Raw genomic sequence first — 18,866 nt, forward strand, 5'->3', positions numbered from 1 at the left:
AACGTCTTAGGACCAAATTTCCTTTGGCTCCAGACTATGAGACAAAATATCTCAGGCAGCTTTTGCTTTTGAGCAAAATTTCTGAAAGAAGAGAAGCTAGAGGCTGGCTATCTTTCCTGAGTAGTTTTGCAGAAGCAGGGTGGGAGATATAGAGGGGCTGAGGTCATAGTAGTAAAAAGCTGAGAAGAACAAATGATCAAGAGCTTAGAAATAGCATCATTCCACAGCACCTGCTAAAGATCAGTGTCGTCTTTCAACTATGGAATTTTATCATTTCATCCTCCAACTCCTGAAGGGGTTTTGTGTTTGTCATTGAGTAATAAATATAAATACTTATCACCACCGGGTGATAAATATAAGTATTTTTCACCTGACCTGTATAGATACATTGGGTCCTGAGCACTCGTGGTGTAAAGGGATACGAGTTACCAGAACATTAGGAGCAAAAGCAAGAAGGCAGATTAGAGTCAGAAAGTATACAGATACTGAGAGGCAAAATGGACATACAGATGGACGAAAGCTAGGTCTGGTCAGACCAGATTTTCTGCGATAAATGGCTGTAAAACATACGGAAAAACTGTTTTCACATGATGGACAACAGGCAGCACAGGACAGACTTTTCAGAAAAGAAAATAAATTAGAATAAATTTACCAGTACCCTGGTTTTCTTCCTGGAGATACTTCCTGGACTGCAGTTAAAGGAGGTGGAACCAAAGCAGACCACAACAGTCTTGCTAAACTGAGGACACAGAGATTGGAGTTGGGGATTAGTGAGGCAGCTTGGATTTAGTAGGCTGGGTAATCATGAGGAAGGATCCGTGCAGAGAAAGAGCTCCAGAAATATGTATAGAGTTCTCCTGAAGTCTCTGGCTGAATGTAAAACTGCAAACGCACAGGGAGAGATTCCACAATGTTAGTGGGACGAAGAACAACTACCAGGGAACAGGGAGATAAACGGAGATTATAGAACTCACACAGCACTAGGAGATTCTGTGTTTGCAGAGTTGAGATTCTTACTAGCCAGAGAGGAGAGACTTCATGGGACACCTTGGGCATTCAGTAAGGAATCCAGAAAAGTCACACTTTAGGGGTAGGATTAGTGTATTCCTGGAATAAAGGTTACTCTAGAAAAACACCCTAGCAAAGCTTTAAAGCAATCCTAAAATGAACGTAATGATCTCCAAGTAAATTAACTGTCTTCCAGAAGAAAAGTCAACACTCTTGAGAGGAAAATAACAAAATCAAGCCACTCAGTAATGTGGTATCTACAACGTCTGGCAGAAATTTAAAAATTACTAGACATGCAAAGATCTTTAAATGTGATCCATAATGAGTAGAAAAATCAGTCAATACAGACTCAGAAATGATAGAAATGATGGAATTGGCAGACAAAAAATTCTGAAAGATATTATAATTGTGTTTAAGGATTTAAAGAAAAATAAGAACATGAAAGAATCAAATGGATAAGCTAAAGAGAAAGGAAACTGTAAAAGAGGCAAATGGAAAAGACAGAACTAAATATATATATATATTTAAGAACTAAATATATATATTTAAATATATATCTTAAATGAAAAATTCACTGGATGTCTTTACCATCAGGTAGACAATACAGAAGACATTACTGTTACAATGACATGACATGACATGACATGACGTGACATGACATTACAGTAGACATTACTGTTCTAATTTTCTTACAGTATGCATGATGCTGTATCATACTAATACACGTTTGAATGTGGTAAGTTAGAGAGGGATATTGTAAATCCTCGAGTAACCACTGAAAATGAAAACTCAGAGGAATAGATAATAATAAGGATATTCAATTAATCCAAAAGGAAGAAGAAAAGGAGAGAAAAAGAGTAAAGAAGGCATGGTAGAAACAGAACATAAATAGAATGATGTTAGACTTAAACCCAGCCCTATCAATAAGTATATTAAATATAAAAAGGATAAAACAATGCAATTAGAAGGCAGAGATTGTCAAGTTGAATAAAACCAAAGCCCAGTTATGGTCTCTTTACAATACATGGTCTTTAAATATAAAGACATAAATAAGTTAAAAATCAAAATATGGAAAATTAATACCATAAAAACACTACCATACGACCCAGCAATCCCACTACTGGGCATATACCCTGAGAAAACCATAATTCAAAAAGAGTCATGTACCAAAATGTTCATTGCAGCTCTATTTACAATAGCCAGGAGATAGAAGCAACCTAAGTGTCCATCATCGGATGAATGGATAAAGAAGATGTGTCACATATATACAATGGAATATTACTCAGCCGTAAAAAGAAATGAAATTGAGTTATTTGTAGTGAGGTGGATGGAGCTAGAGTCTGTCATACAGAGTGAAGTAAGTCAGAAAGAGAAAAACAAATACCGTATGCTAACACATGACAAAGTGAGAGAGTGGCATGGACATATATACACTACCAAATGTGAAATAGATAGCTAGTGGGAAGCAGCCGCATAGCACAGGGAGATCAGCTCGGTGCTTTGTGACCACCTAGAGGGGTGGGATAGGGAGGGTGGGAGGGAGGGAGACGCAAGAGGGAAGAGATATGGGAACATACGTATATGTATAACTGATTCACTTTGTTATAAAGCAGAAACTAACATATCATTGTAAAGCAATTATACTCCAATAAAGATGTAAAAACAAAACACTAATCAAAAGAAAGCTAGAATGGTTTTTAACATCAGACAGACAAGATTAATTTAGGATAAGAAACATACCAGAGATAAAAAGTCCATTTTTGAAGTAAAAAGCGTTAACCATGCTAAATGTGTTAACCCTAATAACAGAGGCTCAGATGTATGAAGCAAAAACTGACAGAACTAAAGAGAGAAGTAGATGCGTCCACAATTACAGTTGGAGATTTTCTCACTTCTCTCTTGTATAGTTAAAACTTCTCCCAAAACAATACAGTAGGACAAGTAGATGAAAGATTCAGAGAAGATACAGAAGTTTTGGAGGAAAATATGAACCAATACAACATATGCCCAACTTTAGAATACACATGCAAGTGCACATGGAACATTCACCAAGGTATATCATATGCTCGGCCTTGAAATAAGTCCCAATAAATTTAAAAGGATTAAAATAATATACAGGTGTCTTCTGAGCCAACAGAATTAAATGAGATATAAATAATGAAAAGTTTAGGAAATTCTCAAATATTTGGAAATTAACGAACACATTTCTAAATAACCCATGAGTCAAAAAAGAAATCACAGAGGAATTCAGGAAGTGGTACTGGCAATGCCAGGAAGTGATACTGGCAAAAAGATATACAAATGGAAAAAGGGAAAGTCTGGAAACAGACCCGCAACATGTATGGTCAGTTGATTTTCAATATACCTGGCGAAGCAATTCAATAGGAAAAGGAAAATTTCCCCCAAATTGTTCTGGAACAACTGAGTGTCCATAAAGGAAAAAAACCCAAAACCTTGACTCCCACCTGCCATGTCAAATTCACTTGAGGAAACTCTTAGACCTGAAAGTAAAGGTTAAAACTAAAGCTGAAATTTAAAGCTTCTGGAAAAAAACATGAGATTATTTTCAAGCCTTGGGGAAGGCAGACCATTGTTGGATAGGATCCAGAAAGCATTATAAAATATTACAATTTGGACTTTAATAAAATGAAAACTTTGCTCATCAAAAGTCATTGTTAAGAAAATAGACAAGGGCTTCCCTGGTGGCGCAGTGGTTGAGAGTCCGCCTGCCGATGCGGGGGACACAGGTTCGTGCCCCGGTCCGGGAAGATCCCACATGCCGCGGAGCGGCTGGGCCCGTGAGCCATGGCCGCTGAGCCTGCGCGTCCGGAGCCTGTGTGCTCCGCAACAGGAGAGGCCACGGCAGTGAGAGGCCCGCGTACCGCAAAAAAAAAAAAAAAAAAAAAAGAAAGAAAATAGACAAGTCAGGGACTGGGAGAAAAATAATCTCAATCCATATATCTGACAAACGGCTTGTATCTAGAATGTGTAAAGATCCCTTCCACCCACTAGTAAGAAGACAAACAACCTAATAAAAAGGGGCAAAAGACTTTAATAGACATTCCACAGGGAAAGATATACAAATGGTCAATAAGCACCTGAAAAAATGTTCAACATTTTAGCCATTACAGAAATAAGAATTATAACCACAAAATAAGAAGTGTGCCCAGGCTGCGGAGCAGCTGAGCCCTCACACATGTTGGTAGGGATGTAAAATGGACCGACCACTCTGGACACCAGTCCAACATTTTCTTATAAAGTTAAACGTGCATCTGCCTACAAACCTGCGATTCTATTTGTGAATACTCACCCAAGCGAAACGAAACATAAGCCCCCAAAAAGATCTACCAGGATGTTCTTAGCAGCTTCAGTCATAAAATTGCCCCAAACTGGAAAGCACTTCAGTGGCCATCAATAAGAACATGAACAATTGGTGGGATATTCATACCATGGAATACTATTCAGAAATAAAAAGGAACAAGCTACTGATACTCTCAAAGAGCACGGATAAAGCTTATAAACACTATCCTAAGGAGAGAAGCCACGTAAAAGGTACATACTTGTATGAGCCCATTCGTATGAAGTTCCAGAGAAGGCAAAACTAATTTATGGTGAAAGAAATCAATAGTATTTGCGTCTGGGGGGCAGCTGAGATTGATTGAGCAGTGACCCAAGGGAGGTTTCTGGGGCTGATGGAGATGTTCTCTATCGCACTAGGAGTGTGGGTTATACAGGTATGTGTGTTCATCAAAACTCGTCAAACTACCTTAAAAAAAAAAAAAGGGCAGTCACAAAGCACCGAGCTGATCTCCCTGTGCTATGCGGCTGCTTCCCACTAGCTATCTACCTTACGTTTGGTAGTGTATATATGTCCATGCCTCTCTCTCGCATTGTCACAGCTCACCCTTCCGCCTCCCCATATCCTCAAGTCCATTCTCTAGTAGGTCTGTGTCTTTATTGCTGTCTTACCCCTAGGTTCTTCATGACATTTTTTTTTCTTAAATTCCATATATATGCGTTAGCATACGGTATTTGTCTTTCTCTTTCTGACTTACTTCACTCTGTATGACAGACTCGGTTCTTTGTGACCGCCTGGAGGGGTGGGATAGGGAAGGTGGGAGGGAGGGAGACGCAAGAGGGAAGAGATATGGGAGCATATGTATATGTATAACTGATTCACTTTGTTATAAAGCAGAAACTAACACCATTGTAAAGCAATTATACTCCAATAAAGATGTAAAAAAAAAAGAGCAGGAGTCTGTTTCACATGACAAGATTTTAACACATCCAGGGCTCAGAAACCTGCTAACGGGCTTCCTCAATTTGTGGGCCTGGGCTTGAGACTGTCACTTGTCTATAGTACCCACAGACACAGAGTTGCTGGATTCCCATAATACGTTTCAAACTATCTCACGAGCCTCAGGCCATGGGTCTAAGCTGCAAAGGGGTGTCCAAGGCTGAGGCTTCTGAGAGGCTGGGGCGAAGTTCTGGCCCTGGGGATCCAAGTTGCCCAGTGAGCCCCAGGCTGCTCGTCTGCTCTGTCCTTATCCAATTGTTTCTGATTCAGCTCCCACAGACCCTGTGGTCTATCCAGACGTCTCCCTTCATCCCTTTGATCCCACTGTCCTTTAGTCACGCCCCCTCCCCTCAGTCCCCGGGTGGCTCCAGCTAGAGGGGTCTGGGGTTCCTCCCCGTATGCCCCAGAATGCATCCTCTGGAAACCTCATCCTGCCTGGGAGCTAGTTTTCCAGGAAGGCTTCCACAAGCCTTCCAATCCCCAAACCACTTGATCTACCTATGATATTTACAGTAATATTACTGTCATGAGTTTTTGTTACATCGTAAAATACAGTATGCGTAAATAGAATAAGAGAGCGGGCCTGGGACTATCAGTATCATCTTGTATGTCTTTTCTGCCTTGGATAAATATGTTTTGGTTCCAACTTACGTAGCCCTATGTACTCACATAGAGAGAGAAAGCCAGAGATATAGATATATTTGTATGTGCCTTTAAAAACCTCTAAAATACATGCTTCAAAATCCATCCTGGTTATCCCTGGGGAATGTATTTGACATTCCCAGGGAAAGGAAGATATTCTGATACTTTCTCTTATAAATTTATATATGATCTGTTTTTATATGGAGGATATATTACTTTTGATTTCTTTTTAAACAAATTTATTTATTTTTGGCTGCATTGGTTCTTCACTGCTGCGGGCGGGCTTTCTCTAGTGCATCGAGCAGGGGCTACTGTTCCTTGCGGTGCGCGGACTTCTCACTGCGGTGGCTTCTCTTGTTGCAGAGCACGGGCTCTAGGCGTGTGGGCTTCAGTAGTTGTGGTGTGTGGGCTCAGAAGTTGTGGCTCGTGGGCTCAGTAGTTGTGGCTCACAGGCTCTAGAGCACAGGCTCAGTAGTTGTGGCGCATGGGCTTAGTTGCTCCACGGCATGTGGGATCTTCCCGGACCAGGGCTCGAACCCGTGTCCCCTGCATTGGCAGGCGGATTCTTAACCGCTGCACCACCAGGGAAGTCCCTTGATTTTTTTAAAATAAAAACTATAACCTATTTTTAAAAACTTACCCACTTTGTAAGAAGTTGAGGACCATCTGTGCTTGTGACATCATAATAATAATTGGTACCTTTGGTATCTTAAAGGAAATATATCAGTCACTTTGCTGTAACAAAATTCAGAGGGTGCTGGGGTGCCCCTGAAGATTCGCTCACCTCTCATGACCTATACTGTTGTGGAATTTACAGTGGCTTGACAATGAACTACTGCAGAAATCCAGATGCTGATAAAAGCCCTTGGTGTTATACCACTGATCCGAGCGTCAGATGGGAGTTCTGTAACCTGAAGAAATGCTCAGGAACACAAGAGCAGGTCACAGAATCTCCAACTGCTCCCCAGACTCCAAGTATACAGGATCCTTCTGAAGCAGGTAAGAAGTCTGTGGCCAGACATCTATATGGTTGGGTATCGGGATGATAAGAGATGGAAAATCTTTGGGCTGCAGAGGCGTCGTTGTTACAGGGAGCTGGAGCGCTGGCTGAGTCTGCGATATGGAAGGAAGCCTCAGTGTATCACCTGGGGGAGCCAGAGCTGCTCTTGCTGGCATGATGGGGTAGGGCGTTTCTTTAGGATTTGAAAACTAGTTGGTTGTGCGGGATGGATACAATTTTGAGCCTGGGTGGACTGACAGGTTGACGATGGTGGCCGAGATGGGACATTCTAGAAAAGCAAGTCTCTGCCTTTTGCATGGAGGGATAGAAATGGCTGATTTGGTTTTGAATGTACAGAGTTAGGAGGGCTAGGAGGACCATCAAAGATCATCTCCAACAAACACCTGGCGAAGCGGACACGTAGCTCCAAGGGTTTCGGGGCCTGAGCATAAGAATGTCGTTGTCATCTGAGGTGGGAGACATGAAAATATCACAGTCCTCTGTGTTTCCCTGGCCCTTCGCCCGCGTGTCGCTCTAAGTGCTTAGCCCCTGGTCCTGTGGTTGTCAGGTGGCAGGAAGTGCTCTGTACCGCTGCAGGGTAAGGAAACAGAGGGGGCTGATTCTCCCCCTGCCCCGGAATGAAAACTCAGGGGTCCCATGGCTTGTCTGACCACTTTCAGATAATCCCAAATCAGACAGAAATGATTAAATGAGAGCTTGGTTTCAAGTTGAGACCCCCTCTCCTTCTGGAGGTGGACTTGCCTCCTCCAGGATGCTGGAGAAACCTCACCTACTGCTCCCTACTGTACACCTGTACACCTGTACAGCTGCTGTACACACAGGGCCAGCTCATCTCTCCCCACTCTTTCTTGGTGAGACTCTGAGTGCCGTGCTCCAGCTGGGGATCCCCCCTGATAAGACCTCGCATGGCCTCACGTGATGCCCCACACTTGGCGCACGAGTAACTCACACACCCTGGCCCTGGAAAACACTGGAGGCTGCCTAGCCCAGCCCTGCTCCTTGACTGGGAAGCCAGCTGGCCCAGCTTTTGCTTTGTGGATTTTCCAAGTGGCCATCAGAGCACTGGGCACTGGGTCCCCATATGTAACACACATCAATTTCTCTGAGGGGTTCTGCCGAATCCCCCAACCGCAAGGCTTGAGGTGAGGGATGAGTTTGGGGAAGGGGCCTCTAGTCATCTCCTTATTACCTCTTTCATCCCAGAAGGTGGGAACTCACAGCACAGCTCTGGCCAAAATAATATTTTTTATAAAATCCTTTTCAATCCGCACTGTTTCTCTCCATCCTTGTTGAGGTGTTCAAGAATCATCTAACAGTTCACGGTGGCATCTGTGTTACCACTCAGCTTGTTATAAAATTGATTGTCTTAGTGTCCTGGCCAAACTTCCCATTCTAACATCTCGGCTTGTGACTATTTCTGAGCCAATAGCGTTTCTGGTAACTTGTCAAATTCCGCAGAGCTCACTGAAGTCTTCGGCACTCCTGTGTTCTGAAGGATGTGACCACAGTCTGTCCTGAGAGAAACCTAGCACTGCTGCGTTTGTTCCTTGTCACCCGGCTCTGTGTAATGACAGGAGACCACCATTCTCTCTCCCCTACAGACTGCATGTTCGGCACTGGTAAAGGATACCGGGGCAAGAAGGCGACCACGGTGGCCGGTGTCCCCTGCCAGGAGTGGGCTGCCCAGGAGCCCCACAAACACAACATTTTCACTCCAGAGACAAACCCACGGGCAGGTTTGGAAAAAAATGTAAGCCGCTTCGATTTGGACTCGAGTTTGCCTTTTGTTGACGAGTCTTTGCAGACTGAATTGACTCTCTGTTACAGAAAGTCAGCCTGACACAGGTTCAGTGCGAGAGATTTCAGGGGACCAAGCGTAGGATCTAACCAGCCTCCGCGTGGGAGGGAGGGTTAGCACGGGCAAGCCAACCTCCCTGCTTTTATCACTTCCATGTGTGACATTTCCTGTCTGCTTTTGTTACTGGTTTATGGTTTCCAATGATCAAAGATGACCTTCATGACATTGTAGTTGGATTTTTCTAGAAAAAAACTGGATGCATAATTAGGACTCCACTAGGATTTCCCCCAGTCCCACACATTCTCTGGGGTGGTTTCCTCTGGGGTATAGGTGTGTAGAGGGAAGGAAAAGGAAGACACAGTCTTTCCACAGCTGACCCACAGAGGGTGCCCAGGCCAGGGGAATAAGCAATTCTGAAGCCACAGCAAACAGGCACCATCAAGCAGAAGATTGACATGAACAAGGTACAGGACGAGTCATCCACGTCTACAGTCCCCTACTGTCGGGTCCCTACGGTCCCCACGGACACAGGCTGCTGAGCGGGGAGGCCCCTTTATACAGTCTCTACCTCAAGACGCCTCAGGGTCTTCACCCCTTCCCCAGGGGAGTGGCCTCAAGGCTGGAGCTCCTTTTGAACGAGGAGAAGTGACGGATGGCATTCTGTGAGTCAGAGGCTTGACACGCATCCTGAAATGGTAGCTTTGCCTGCCTCCCCCCGAAAGGAGCACTAACCCTTCATCTTCTCAGGACAGCAGTGAAACCAGTGTCTGCGCCTCATGTGACATTCTCTGCCCTCTCCCACCCGGGTGTGCGCCACCCCCTATATGCCAGCCTCACGTGACATTCTCTGCCCTCTCCTGCCCCGGTGTGCACCACTCTCTATATGCCAGCCTCATGTGACACTCTCTGCCCTCTCCCGCCCCGGTGTGCGCCACCCCTTATATGCCAGCCTCATGTGACATTCTCTGCCCTCTCCCGCCCCGGTGTGTGCCACCCCCTATATGCCAGCCTTACGTGACATTCTCTGCCCTCTCCTGCCGCGGTGTGCACCACCCCCTATATGCCAGCCTCACGTGACATTCTCTGCCCTCTCCCGCCCCGGTGTGCGCCACCCCCTATATGCCAGCCTCTTTTTCCAGTACTGCCGCAATCCTGATGGTGATGTCAATGGTCCCTGGTGCTACACGACAAACCCAAGAAAACTTTTTGACTACTGTGATGTCCCTCACTGTGGTAAGCTTCTTTCTTTTTTGGAAGGAAATGACTTCTAAATAAATGCAGCATCACCTGGTCTTAGATCTGCAAGACAAGAGTCTGGGCTGAGCGCTTCTGGGCAAGAGAGGGTCCCCTCTCCTTGGGAGCCCTCTTTTCATCCTGGGCCTCTTGAATCTGTCCTACTCGTGGCCCCCTTTGTTAGGCACCGCCCCCTCCTCTGACTCCGTAAACAAAATAAATGCAAAATTCTCCAAAAGAGCAACTTCAGAGGTGATCTAATCAGCCTCCAGACAGTTCCACTGAACTCTCCAGTGTCTGGGGTGGGAGGCATGAAACACAAACTTAGAGTCACCCAGATAGGAAACTCTCTCTTTCAGCAGCTGAGAAGAAAGAAAGTACAAACAGCAGGAAACTGCTAAACATACAACATACATTGTAAACCTATAAACTGTCATCCTAAGAATTCAATGAAAAGTAACACAGCTCTTTACAAAGCCCCAGCTTTCTTTATCCTAAGATGACTATGCACTAGCCACGCATTAGTCAGACAACGTAGAGGAAGCTTGCTGGGTTCTTTCCTCATTTCTCTGAGACTTTTCTAGGGAGTGAGAAGCTTGGATCAGGGAAAGGGGAGTTGACGTTAGTTCTGAAAAGTCTGGGGTAACAAATCCATAGATAGGTCTGGAGAACAATGTAAACCACTTTGATTTGGACCCTACCTTACTTTCCGCTGACCCATCTTTGCAAACACCATCTGTCCTGGTTCCCGCTAATCAGTCTGGACTTCTCCTTTGCACCGTTTGATTGCATCTGCTTGTGTCTGCCACGTGCGGGGACAGGCTGGAGCAGAGAAGCCACTTAAGTCCACGTCCGGAGATGGTTTGGGAGGCAGTTTGGGGAAGGGGTTGAGAGCTCCGGAGCCACACTGTCGGGCTTTGATTTGGGGCCACTGCTGGGTAGAGCAGGGGGAGGAGGGAGAGGTCAGGGTGACAGGAAAGATTCTACTTGGTTGCTGTCCTTGTGCTCTCTGGACTTGGGGAATTTATAGCTGACTCGTTCTCCAGTGTGTGTTTGCTGTGCACAAGCTCTCTCGGTGGCCCTCCATCTGAGAGCCCCTGGTGGGGTTAGCGCCTCCCTTTCCACTCCTCCCTGCCACCCTGCAGCTTTCTGGTACCCCACTGCCTCTTACCGTGTGGCCTCGCTATCCTGGACAGGCTGCCTACGTGGCACGATTGCCTTTAACTTGTATAGCTTGACAGTCCCGCCCCGGCCTCTACAGCTGTGCCTGGGATTCATGCACCTCTGATTCCCCCTGAAGGGAAGTACAGTAACGTCCCAGGTGCAGCCCTCAGTCACCACCAGACGCTATCAGCTTCTCAGGTGTGAGGCAGGCCTGGGTATCCTTCCTCAGGAAATATGTCTCAAGATCAGACCACGTGGTCTGATAACGTGCCCACATCATGAGGAAGCGGGGACCTCACAGTCTGCTGGAACAGCCCTCTCTCCATCCTTTCTTCTTTCTTCCATCTTAAGAACCTGATTGTTTTCCATCTTTGACTTGGGTAAGTGTATCAGCATTGTAGAAGAGGCTATTTGCCTTGAAGTCTGCAGATGGAGGTTTACCTTACACATCCCCGGGCATCCTTGGGGCCTCTGTTGAATCTTCCAGTGCAACATCGTTTTACGTACCCACCATCAGAAGGTAAAGATTACAAACCTCAGCTGTTTCCTTCTTTCTAGTGCTTAGAGCAATGCCTAGTACATGCCAGGCACTACGTATACATATTTGAATACATATTTGCTGAATGAGTAAATTCAGCAAATACGTATTCAAATAAATGAACGAAATCTCAAATCACAGTTCCTCCACCATGTCAGGTCGGTGCTTAAAAGGGTGGCTATCCCAGGTTAAGGGTACTTCCTGTGTGTGTGCTTGGATGGCTTTCGATAAGTTTATTCAGATTTTACAGAATATGAAATCTCTTTGAAGTATGACTTTGTTTTTTTAGGTCATTTTCATTTTCTCTGTTTTTTAAAAAAAGATTTTTATTGCTTATTCCTGGGAGATTTTGGATTTCCTTTATGTAAGTGAGAAATTTCCTAATAGCAATTTTCCTTAAAATTTCCAAACTTTACATTGTCTGTAATTCACATGGAAAACACCTTTAAAATGAAAAAGTAACACTGATTAACTCTTTAGGCTACACGTAAGCTTCTTTAAGCAACTCACCTGAAAAATGTTTGTAAATATTCCGTGTTATTAAAACAATGGCACCATGCAAATTGCACATAAGTAAGAGCATAAGTCAAACAATTTGAAATCAGAACTATATTCTATTCAGCCCAGTATTCTGCTTCTCAATTTTATCAAGGGATTGTATTGTTTTTCTCTTTAATATTAACCTCAAAAATTGAAAGATGTGGGCTTCCCTGGTGGCGCAGTGGCTGAGAGTCCACCTGCCGATGCAGGGGACACGGGTTCGTGCCCCGGTGCGGGAAGATCCCACGTGCCGCGGAGCGGCTGGGCCCGTGAGCCATGGCCACTGAGCCTGTGCGTCCGGAGCCTGTGTTCCGCAACGGGAGAGGCCACAACAGTGAGAGGCCCGTGTATCACAAAATAAAATAAAAAAATAAAATAAAATAAAATAAAATAAAAATTGAAAGATGCCCATTTTAAACATAATTTTATTTATTTATATTCATTTATTTTAAATTGTAAATTTTTGTTAATTGGTTTTAACAACTCATTTCAATTCCACCAACACTAACAGTACAAATAGTAAGTAATTAAAAATAAATAGAACTTCAGTTTTGTTTTGAATACTAAGACCGGGGTACCATAATATCTGTAGTTATTCTTTTCTTAGTCCATTTCTGTAAGTCTATTCTGTGTAAGACACAGTAAGAGAAATTAAGGTCAGTGTTAGAGAGTAGGATTTCATTATATTGCATGCTTCTTTAAAAAAAAAAAAACAACTTCTGTATATAGATTCTCAGAATAGGCCAAGACAATTGGAAAGGTATTTGGAAAATTCAGATTCCAGATTCACTAGAGGATAGAATCTCTTGGTTGATTAAGAGCAAAAAATTTCTCCTTGTAATGTCATTATCAAGATGATTTATGCTTCTGTTTTTGAAGATCTTAAAGGACTCCAGACAGTGGAGAAGCCCTTTTTGAATACCTTGTGTAGCCCCTGAACTGTTCTAGACATTAGTAAGTGGCACCAACCAGAGATGGAGCATTAACCCTAATCTCCAGGAACCCTGCAAGCCAGGTGGAGAGAGAAAGCAGGTGGGAGAGTGAATAGAGAGGAAGGCAAGCGAACGGAAGTCATCCCCATGGCATTGGGTTAGTCTTGGGAGGCTCCCTGGAAAAGTCATCCTGAAACTGGCTGAGAGAAGCCATTATTTCAGTTTAGGACTGTTATCCTTGCTACACACACAGACACACACACACGCACACATGCGTGCACACACAAACACACGCACACATACGTGCACACACAGAGATTCACATTTTAAAAATACTCTTAGTGCCTTTCAATGGGGATGACAGTTATGGTTTTCAGTAAACTTTACATGGTTCAGATGATGATGGTGACGATGGTTCACTCTCTAGATATTCACATCAAGTCAGAATAACAATTTGTGTCAGTCAAGCTCCTCTCCAAAAAGCTCTCATTCTAATGCCTAACTCTTCCAAATTTATTTAATCACTTCCTTAAGAAAGCAGTAAAAAAAAAAAAAGTACTTGTATTTTCTTGAAAGGAGAAGGAAATGCTGTTGTCCCCTACCACTCTTGAAACTTAGAAAAAATATTCCAAAAGTTGTTTATGATTTTACTATTTAGTTTGGGCTTTGGGATGTCAAAAATTCAGTGCTTCAGCCATGAGCCATGAATTTATCATGAGTTGCTCTCTCACGTCTTCAAATGCAAATTTTTCCCACTTTGTGCCACAGCTTCCTCTTCATTTGATTGTGGAAAGCCCCAGATAGAGCCGAAGAAGTGTCCCGGAAGGGTTGTAGGTGGGTGCGTGTCCACCCCACACTCCTGGCCCTGGCAAGTCAGCCTTCGAAAAAGGTAACACCATTTCCAGAAACAGTGTATTCCATCCTCCTGTGTACTCCTTGCAAAACCTTTCTACATTCACACTAAATCCACATACCCTCAGTATCAGTACCTGCCTCTAAGTTCTGCAGAGGGGTAAGGAAAACTATAAAAAATATTTTCTATGTTTTTTAGTTGAGGTATAGATGCTGTACAATATGTTACAGTTGTACAATATAGTGATTCACCATTTTTAAAGGTTATACTCCATTTATAGTTAGTATAAAATATTGGTTATATTCCCCGTGTAGTACGATATATTCTTGTAGCTTATTTTATACCTAACAGTTTGAACCTCTCACTCCCCCTCCCTATATAGCCCCTCCTCCCTTCCCTCTCCCCACTGGTAACCACTAGTGTGTTCTCTATATCTGTGAGTCTGCTTCTTTTTTTGTTATATTCTTTTCTATGTTCTTCAGTTTGAAAACAGTCAGAATTAGAACTTTTTTTTTTTTTGATCTGGGCAGCTATCATCAAAATTGATAAATGTAGCAATTTACACTAAGTTCCAATATTGCTGAAAAAGTATGGAAGATGCCTTGAGGGTTTAGATAGATACCCACTGTTACTTTGTCAAATGAAGAGAAAGGGATATTTTTAGAAATGGGACACCTGGAGGGGGAGGGTAAAGATTAAATTATCTATAATATATCACAGATACAGAGTCTCTCTTTTCTTTTCTTTCTTTCTTTCCTTCCTTCCACAGTTTTGTGAACTACTGAATTTAATCAAAGGGTGCTCACCTATTTGCAAAACGCACCTTGTTCAGTGAAGGGTAGCTCAGGATCGCCGTAATTTAAGAGTGATCAGTCCCCATCCTACATGACCCAGAAGGTTCAGGTTATCTTTCAGTGGCGCTCGCCTTTAATAAGCCCATTTGGTCTCATTCGAAGCACACATGGGAAACAGGCTGATCTGCTTTTGATGTTGCACCAGAGCGCATGTGCCCAATCGCTGTGCTCAGTGGTCTTCCTTCCTTCCGCTTGTGAGATGCTATCGATGAATGAAAACAGTCTATTTCATTCCCTGGTTGAGTTGGCTTTTCTTTTATTTGTCTTATCATTTAGTAACTGCTTGAGATACAGAGCCTTCACCTTTCACGTATCTCATATTCCCTCTTTCCCAAGATGTGCTGTGGTCTATTTCCAGATTGATAATCGCCTTGCTGGTCATTCACTTACTATTTGTGTCCCTTTCATTATGATGGGCTTCGGAGCGGCTCACACAAATTTTATGAGCAACCCCGTGCCTAAGCAGTCCTATAAAGTAAATGATTTAGGGGACGTTCCCCCCAGAGCGAACTTTCTCAGGTAAGATTAGCAGATGCCCGTGAATCACGGCTACTCAGGATCCCATTTAGTTCCCTGAAGAATGACTCATCGGGTCTTGCATAGATCTTGTCAAAAAGAAGGGACAGGGAGCTGGAGTCCAGGGTCAAAGGGTCAAAGCCATGGGCGTGGACCCCCTGTTGGAGTCGCGTGGCTTTGCTGGGCCTCGCCTGCGCGCCAGCCACCTTCCAGAGTGGTGTAGTGACCTCCTGAGAACCCACCACAGGAGCACAGCTCAAAGCTCCCACCATCCCGATGACGGGCTGGTCACCTTGTCCTTTGGGAACGTCAGCGATATCACAACAGAGTGAGCACCACTTCCGGGCTTTCTGAGGAATAAATCATCAGGTTTGAACTAAAATCCTGGCACGTTTTCCTTCTAGATTTCCTCCTAGAAGACACTTCTGTGGAGGCACTTTAATATCCCCAGAGTGGGTGTTGACTGCTGCCCACTGCCTGGACAGGTATGTTTAGGGGACCCCTGACACAAAGACTCACTCGTCTTAAAGACTTCCGCCTCCCCCTCTCTCCTTTCCTTCACCTTTTCTCCTCCCCTCTCCCCTTCCCTGTCCCCTCCCCTTCCTTCCCTCCTTCCTTTCATGGCAGTGACACTGGGGACCAGGGAGTGGATGAGAAGGGCCTGAGGCAGAATTGCCAGGGCCATTGGACGAGAGAGGAGGAGGTGTTTCTAGAGAGAAACGAAGCAGACAGACCCCTATCTGCCCTGCGCCAACTTCAGTGTTGGTGTCATTCTTCCTCTGTGGTCAGGCCGAAAGCAGCCCCGAGAACATTCCTTAACAGCCAGGTTCAGGTAAACCGTGAACTTGTTTCTTGCCACTCGGAGGTCTCTGATGGTAGGTAGCCCAGTGGGGAGAAGACGCAGTGCTGTGGCTCAGAAGGGCACCCGATGAAGGGCTGGCCCAGATTTTGTTCCTAACGTTGCTGTCTTCTCTAGCTACTCAGGGCCGGCATCATACAAGGTCATCCTGGGCGCACACCAAGAGACCGCCGTTGAAGACAGTGTCCAGGAAATACAAGTGGCCAAGCTGTTCCCGGAGCCCACTCGGGCCGACGTGGCCTTGCTCAAGCTGAGCAGGTACTGGCTCGCCCGTGACTCTCACCCTGTGAGCAGTGAGAACATCTGCTCATCGCTGGGTTTATGAGCCGTAACAGAGTTGTGTGTGGGCAGCCCCGTCTAGGACCCCAAAGGCACGGGGCTTTGGGACAGGCATTGACCTTCAAGTGAGAAAACCTGGGCTCAGCCCCGCCTGCCTCTTACTAGCCGTGGTCATGACAAAGGCACCAGGACACAGTTTCCTCTTGCGGAAAAAGAGCGAGTTGAAACATGAGGTACAGGTTACCCCTCAAACTCTCTCACTTAATGTTCCCCAGTCAGCTAATATACATTCATAATCAGAGAATTATTCAATTATTCCAGGCTGACACTCTCTTTTCAATGTAATAATATATTTGGGGAAATCCAATGGGATTATGTATATTTCGATGCACTTCATAAAAGGCGATGTAAACACACACGCACACTCACAATTCACAAGTGCAGATTCTCCTTCTTCCTATCTCTGGATTTATGTTTCCTGTTGAAATGGGGTTTTATTAAGTCTGACAAAATGATAAATTTGTTAACGTCATTTAAAGTGAGCAGTATTTGGAAATAGGTCACAAGGGAGAGAGCTAAATAAACAGACTGCTATTTTGAGAATAGGCACATTTGGGACAGTCAGCAAGGCACGCGGAGCCCATCGGCCATGCATGATGGGCTCCAGATGACAGCGGGACGACGGTGACGGTGACAAGGATGTGGCCAGCCCAGGGGTCAAGAGTCTGAGTGAGGCTCGCTGAGTCTGGACAGAAAACACTTCACAAGTTTTCCGGGTCAGTAAACTGAGTGACTCCCTGGGGTATTTGGACGCTCTGGAAAGGAAAGAAAGGGCCTTCTTCGCTTAGCCTAAAAAAGGAGCTGATTCGCTTTTCTCCATGGTCCCCTGGGGCCATCAGGAACGCTGTGATCCTCGAGCAAGTCATTTAGTGAACGTGGGTTCTGGATGTGTTCTCCGATAGACTGATATGCTCGGGCTTTCGGGTACCCACCCCCAGGCCCCCCAAACCCCAAGAGTCTCAGGCATTGGCGTTCCGCGAGGGGAACCTATACCGTGATGACTGTGGCCCCCGCTCCACGTGAGACGCCAATCTGTTCTGGTAGCTCTGACAGCGTGTGTCTGCTTCAAAGTTGAAGGCCATGATGGTTCTTAATCAGAATCAGGCATTTCTCATCTTCAGTGGGTTTTCCTCCTGAACTTACTAAAATAGAATCAAGTCTAAAAATCAAAGTTCTACTATTTGATTCTCTGGAACTCGAACGTGAAAGTTGTTGGAAAACAACACTACCTTGCTTATGCAAGGTACTTACTTCTAATCCTCTTTGACTTGGTATCTTGCATTATATTGGATTCTTCCAGCCATGGTGTTGTAACGTTCATGGGTGAGGAACCTGAGGACCCCGAAGACAGAGCAGCTTCTGCTCCAGTGGCACAAGGCCCTTGCTATTATTAAAGCCCTGTGATTGTATTTCAGCCGAATGGTCCACCTGCTGACTGCAGCCCTCTTAACTTCATCCAGAAGTGTGCACCTGGTATAAAATTCCCATAGTGCGAGAATAGACCTTAAACGTCACTGTCATCTCTGTTCCCACCTCTAGTTTCTTGTCCACAACTGGTGCCTTTAAAACAAAATGTTCTATTTTTTTTTTTTTTTTTGACTCATAAGATACTACAGGCAAATGTGGGGATGAAAAGTTGTTTTCTACATTGCGCTGTGTCAGTGAAGCAAGAAAGAAATACCAGCTCAGAGCGTTCTGGGGCTCTGGGGCAGGTGGGGTCTTGCGACCAACAGATGAATGGCAGAAGTCTCCCAGCAGGGCAGTCAAATGTAACTTTTGATGTTTTCCTTTCAGCCCTGCCATCATCACCGAAAAGGTAATCCCAGCTTGTCTGCCATCCCCGAATTATGTGGTCGCGGACCGGACAGTATGTTACATCACTGGCTGGGGAGAAACCCAAGGTAAGATAAATTCTGTGACTCACATGATGAACTTGTTCTGACCTGCAACCTACATGGGAAAATGAGCATGTGTACCGATTTCTATCAGTGAGTGAGGTCCACTCCCTTCCTGACTTTGTCTGGACATCTGCCTCCGTCTCTATAATCAGTCATCAGGGGACATGGATGAGGGGAAAGGTAGTGTTTCCTTGAGACTCTGACCCCAAAAATCCAAGGTTAATATTGTGTCCCCAGGTAAGTAGGGTTTTGACACAAGCTACAAATTAAGGGTGTTAGATTGTCGTTCATGTGAATTAAGCGCACAGAGTTCCCAAACATGGTGCAAATCAACAACAAAAATTATAGTTAAACTAGTCTCCCCCAATACCCAC

The 18,866-nt window shown here is 44.6% G+C and overlaps 1 protein-coding gene across 1 annotated transcript in view; it reads left to right on the forward strand.

The window, feature by feature from the left end:
* The window catches only part of LOC132436800 (plasminogen), a 45,258-nt gene that overhangs the window by 21,311 nt on the left and 5,081 nt on the right, over positions 1-18,866 (forward strand). Inside the window, exons 11-17 of the mRNA XM_060029678.1 lie at positions 6,765-6,946; positions 8,570-8,718; positions 9,906-9,999; positions 13,942-14,062; positions 15,801-15,881; positions 16,373-16,513; positions 18,389-18,495. Coding sequence (XP_059885661.1) covers positions 6,765-6,946; positions 8,570-8,718; positions 9,906-9,999; positions 13,942-14,062; positions 15,801-15,881; positions 16,373-16,513; positions 18,389-18,495 — 875 coding nt within the window. The remainder of the gene's footprint in view (positions 1-6,764; positions 6,947-8,569; positions 8,719-9,905; positions 10,000-13,941; positions 14,063-15,800; positions 15,882-16,372; positions 16,514-18,388; positions 18,496-18,866) is intronic.

This window comes from Delphinus delphis, chromosome 14, assembly GCF_949987515.2.
Source record: "Delphinus delphis chromosome 14, mDelDel1.2, whole genome shotgun sequence".
Classification (NCBI taxonomy): Eukaryota; Metazoa; Chordata; class Mammalia; order Artiodactyla; family Delphinidae; genus Delphinus; species Delphinus delphis.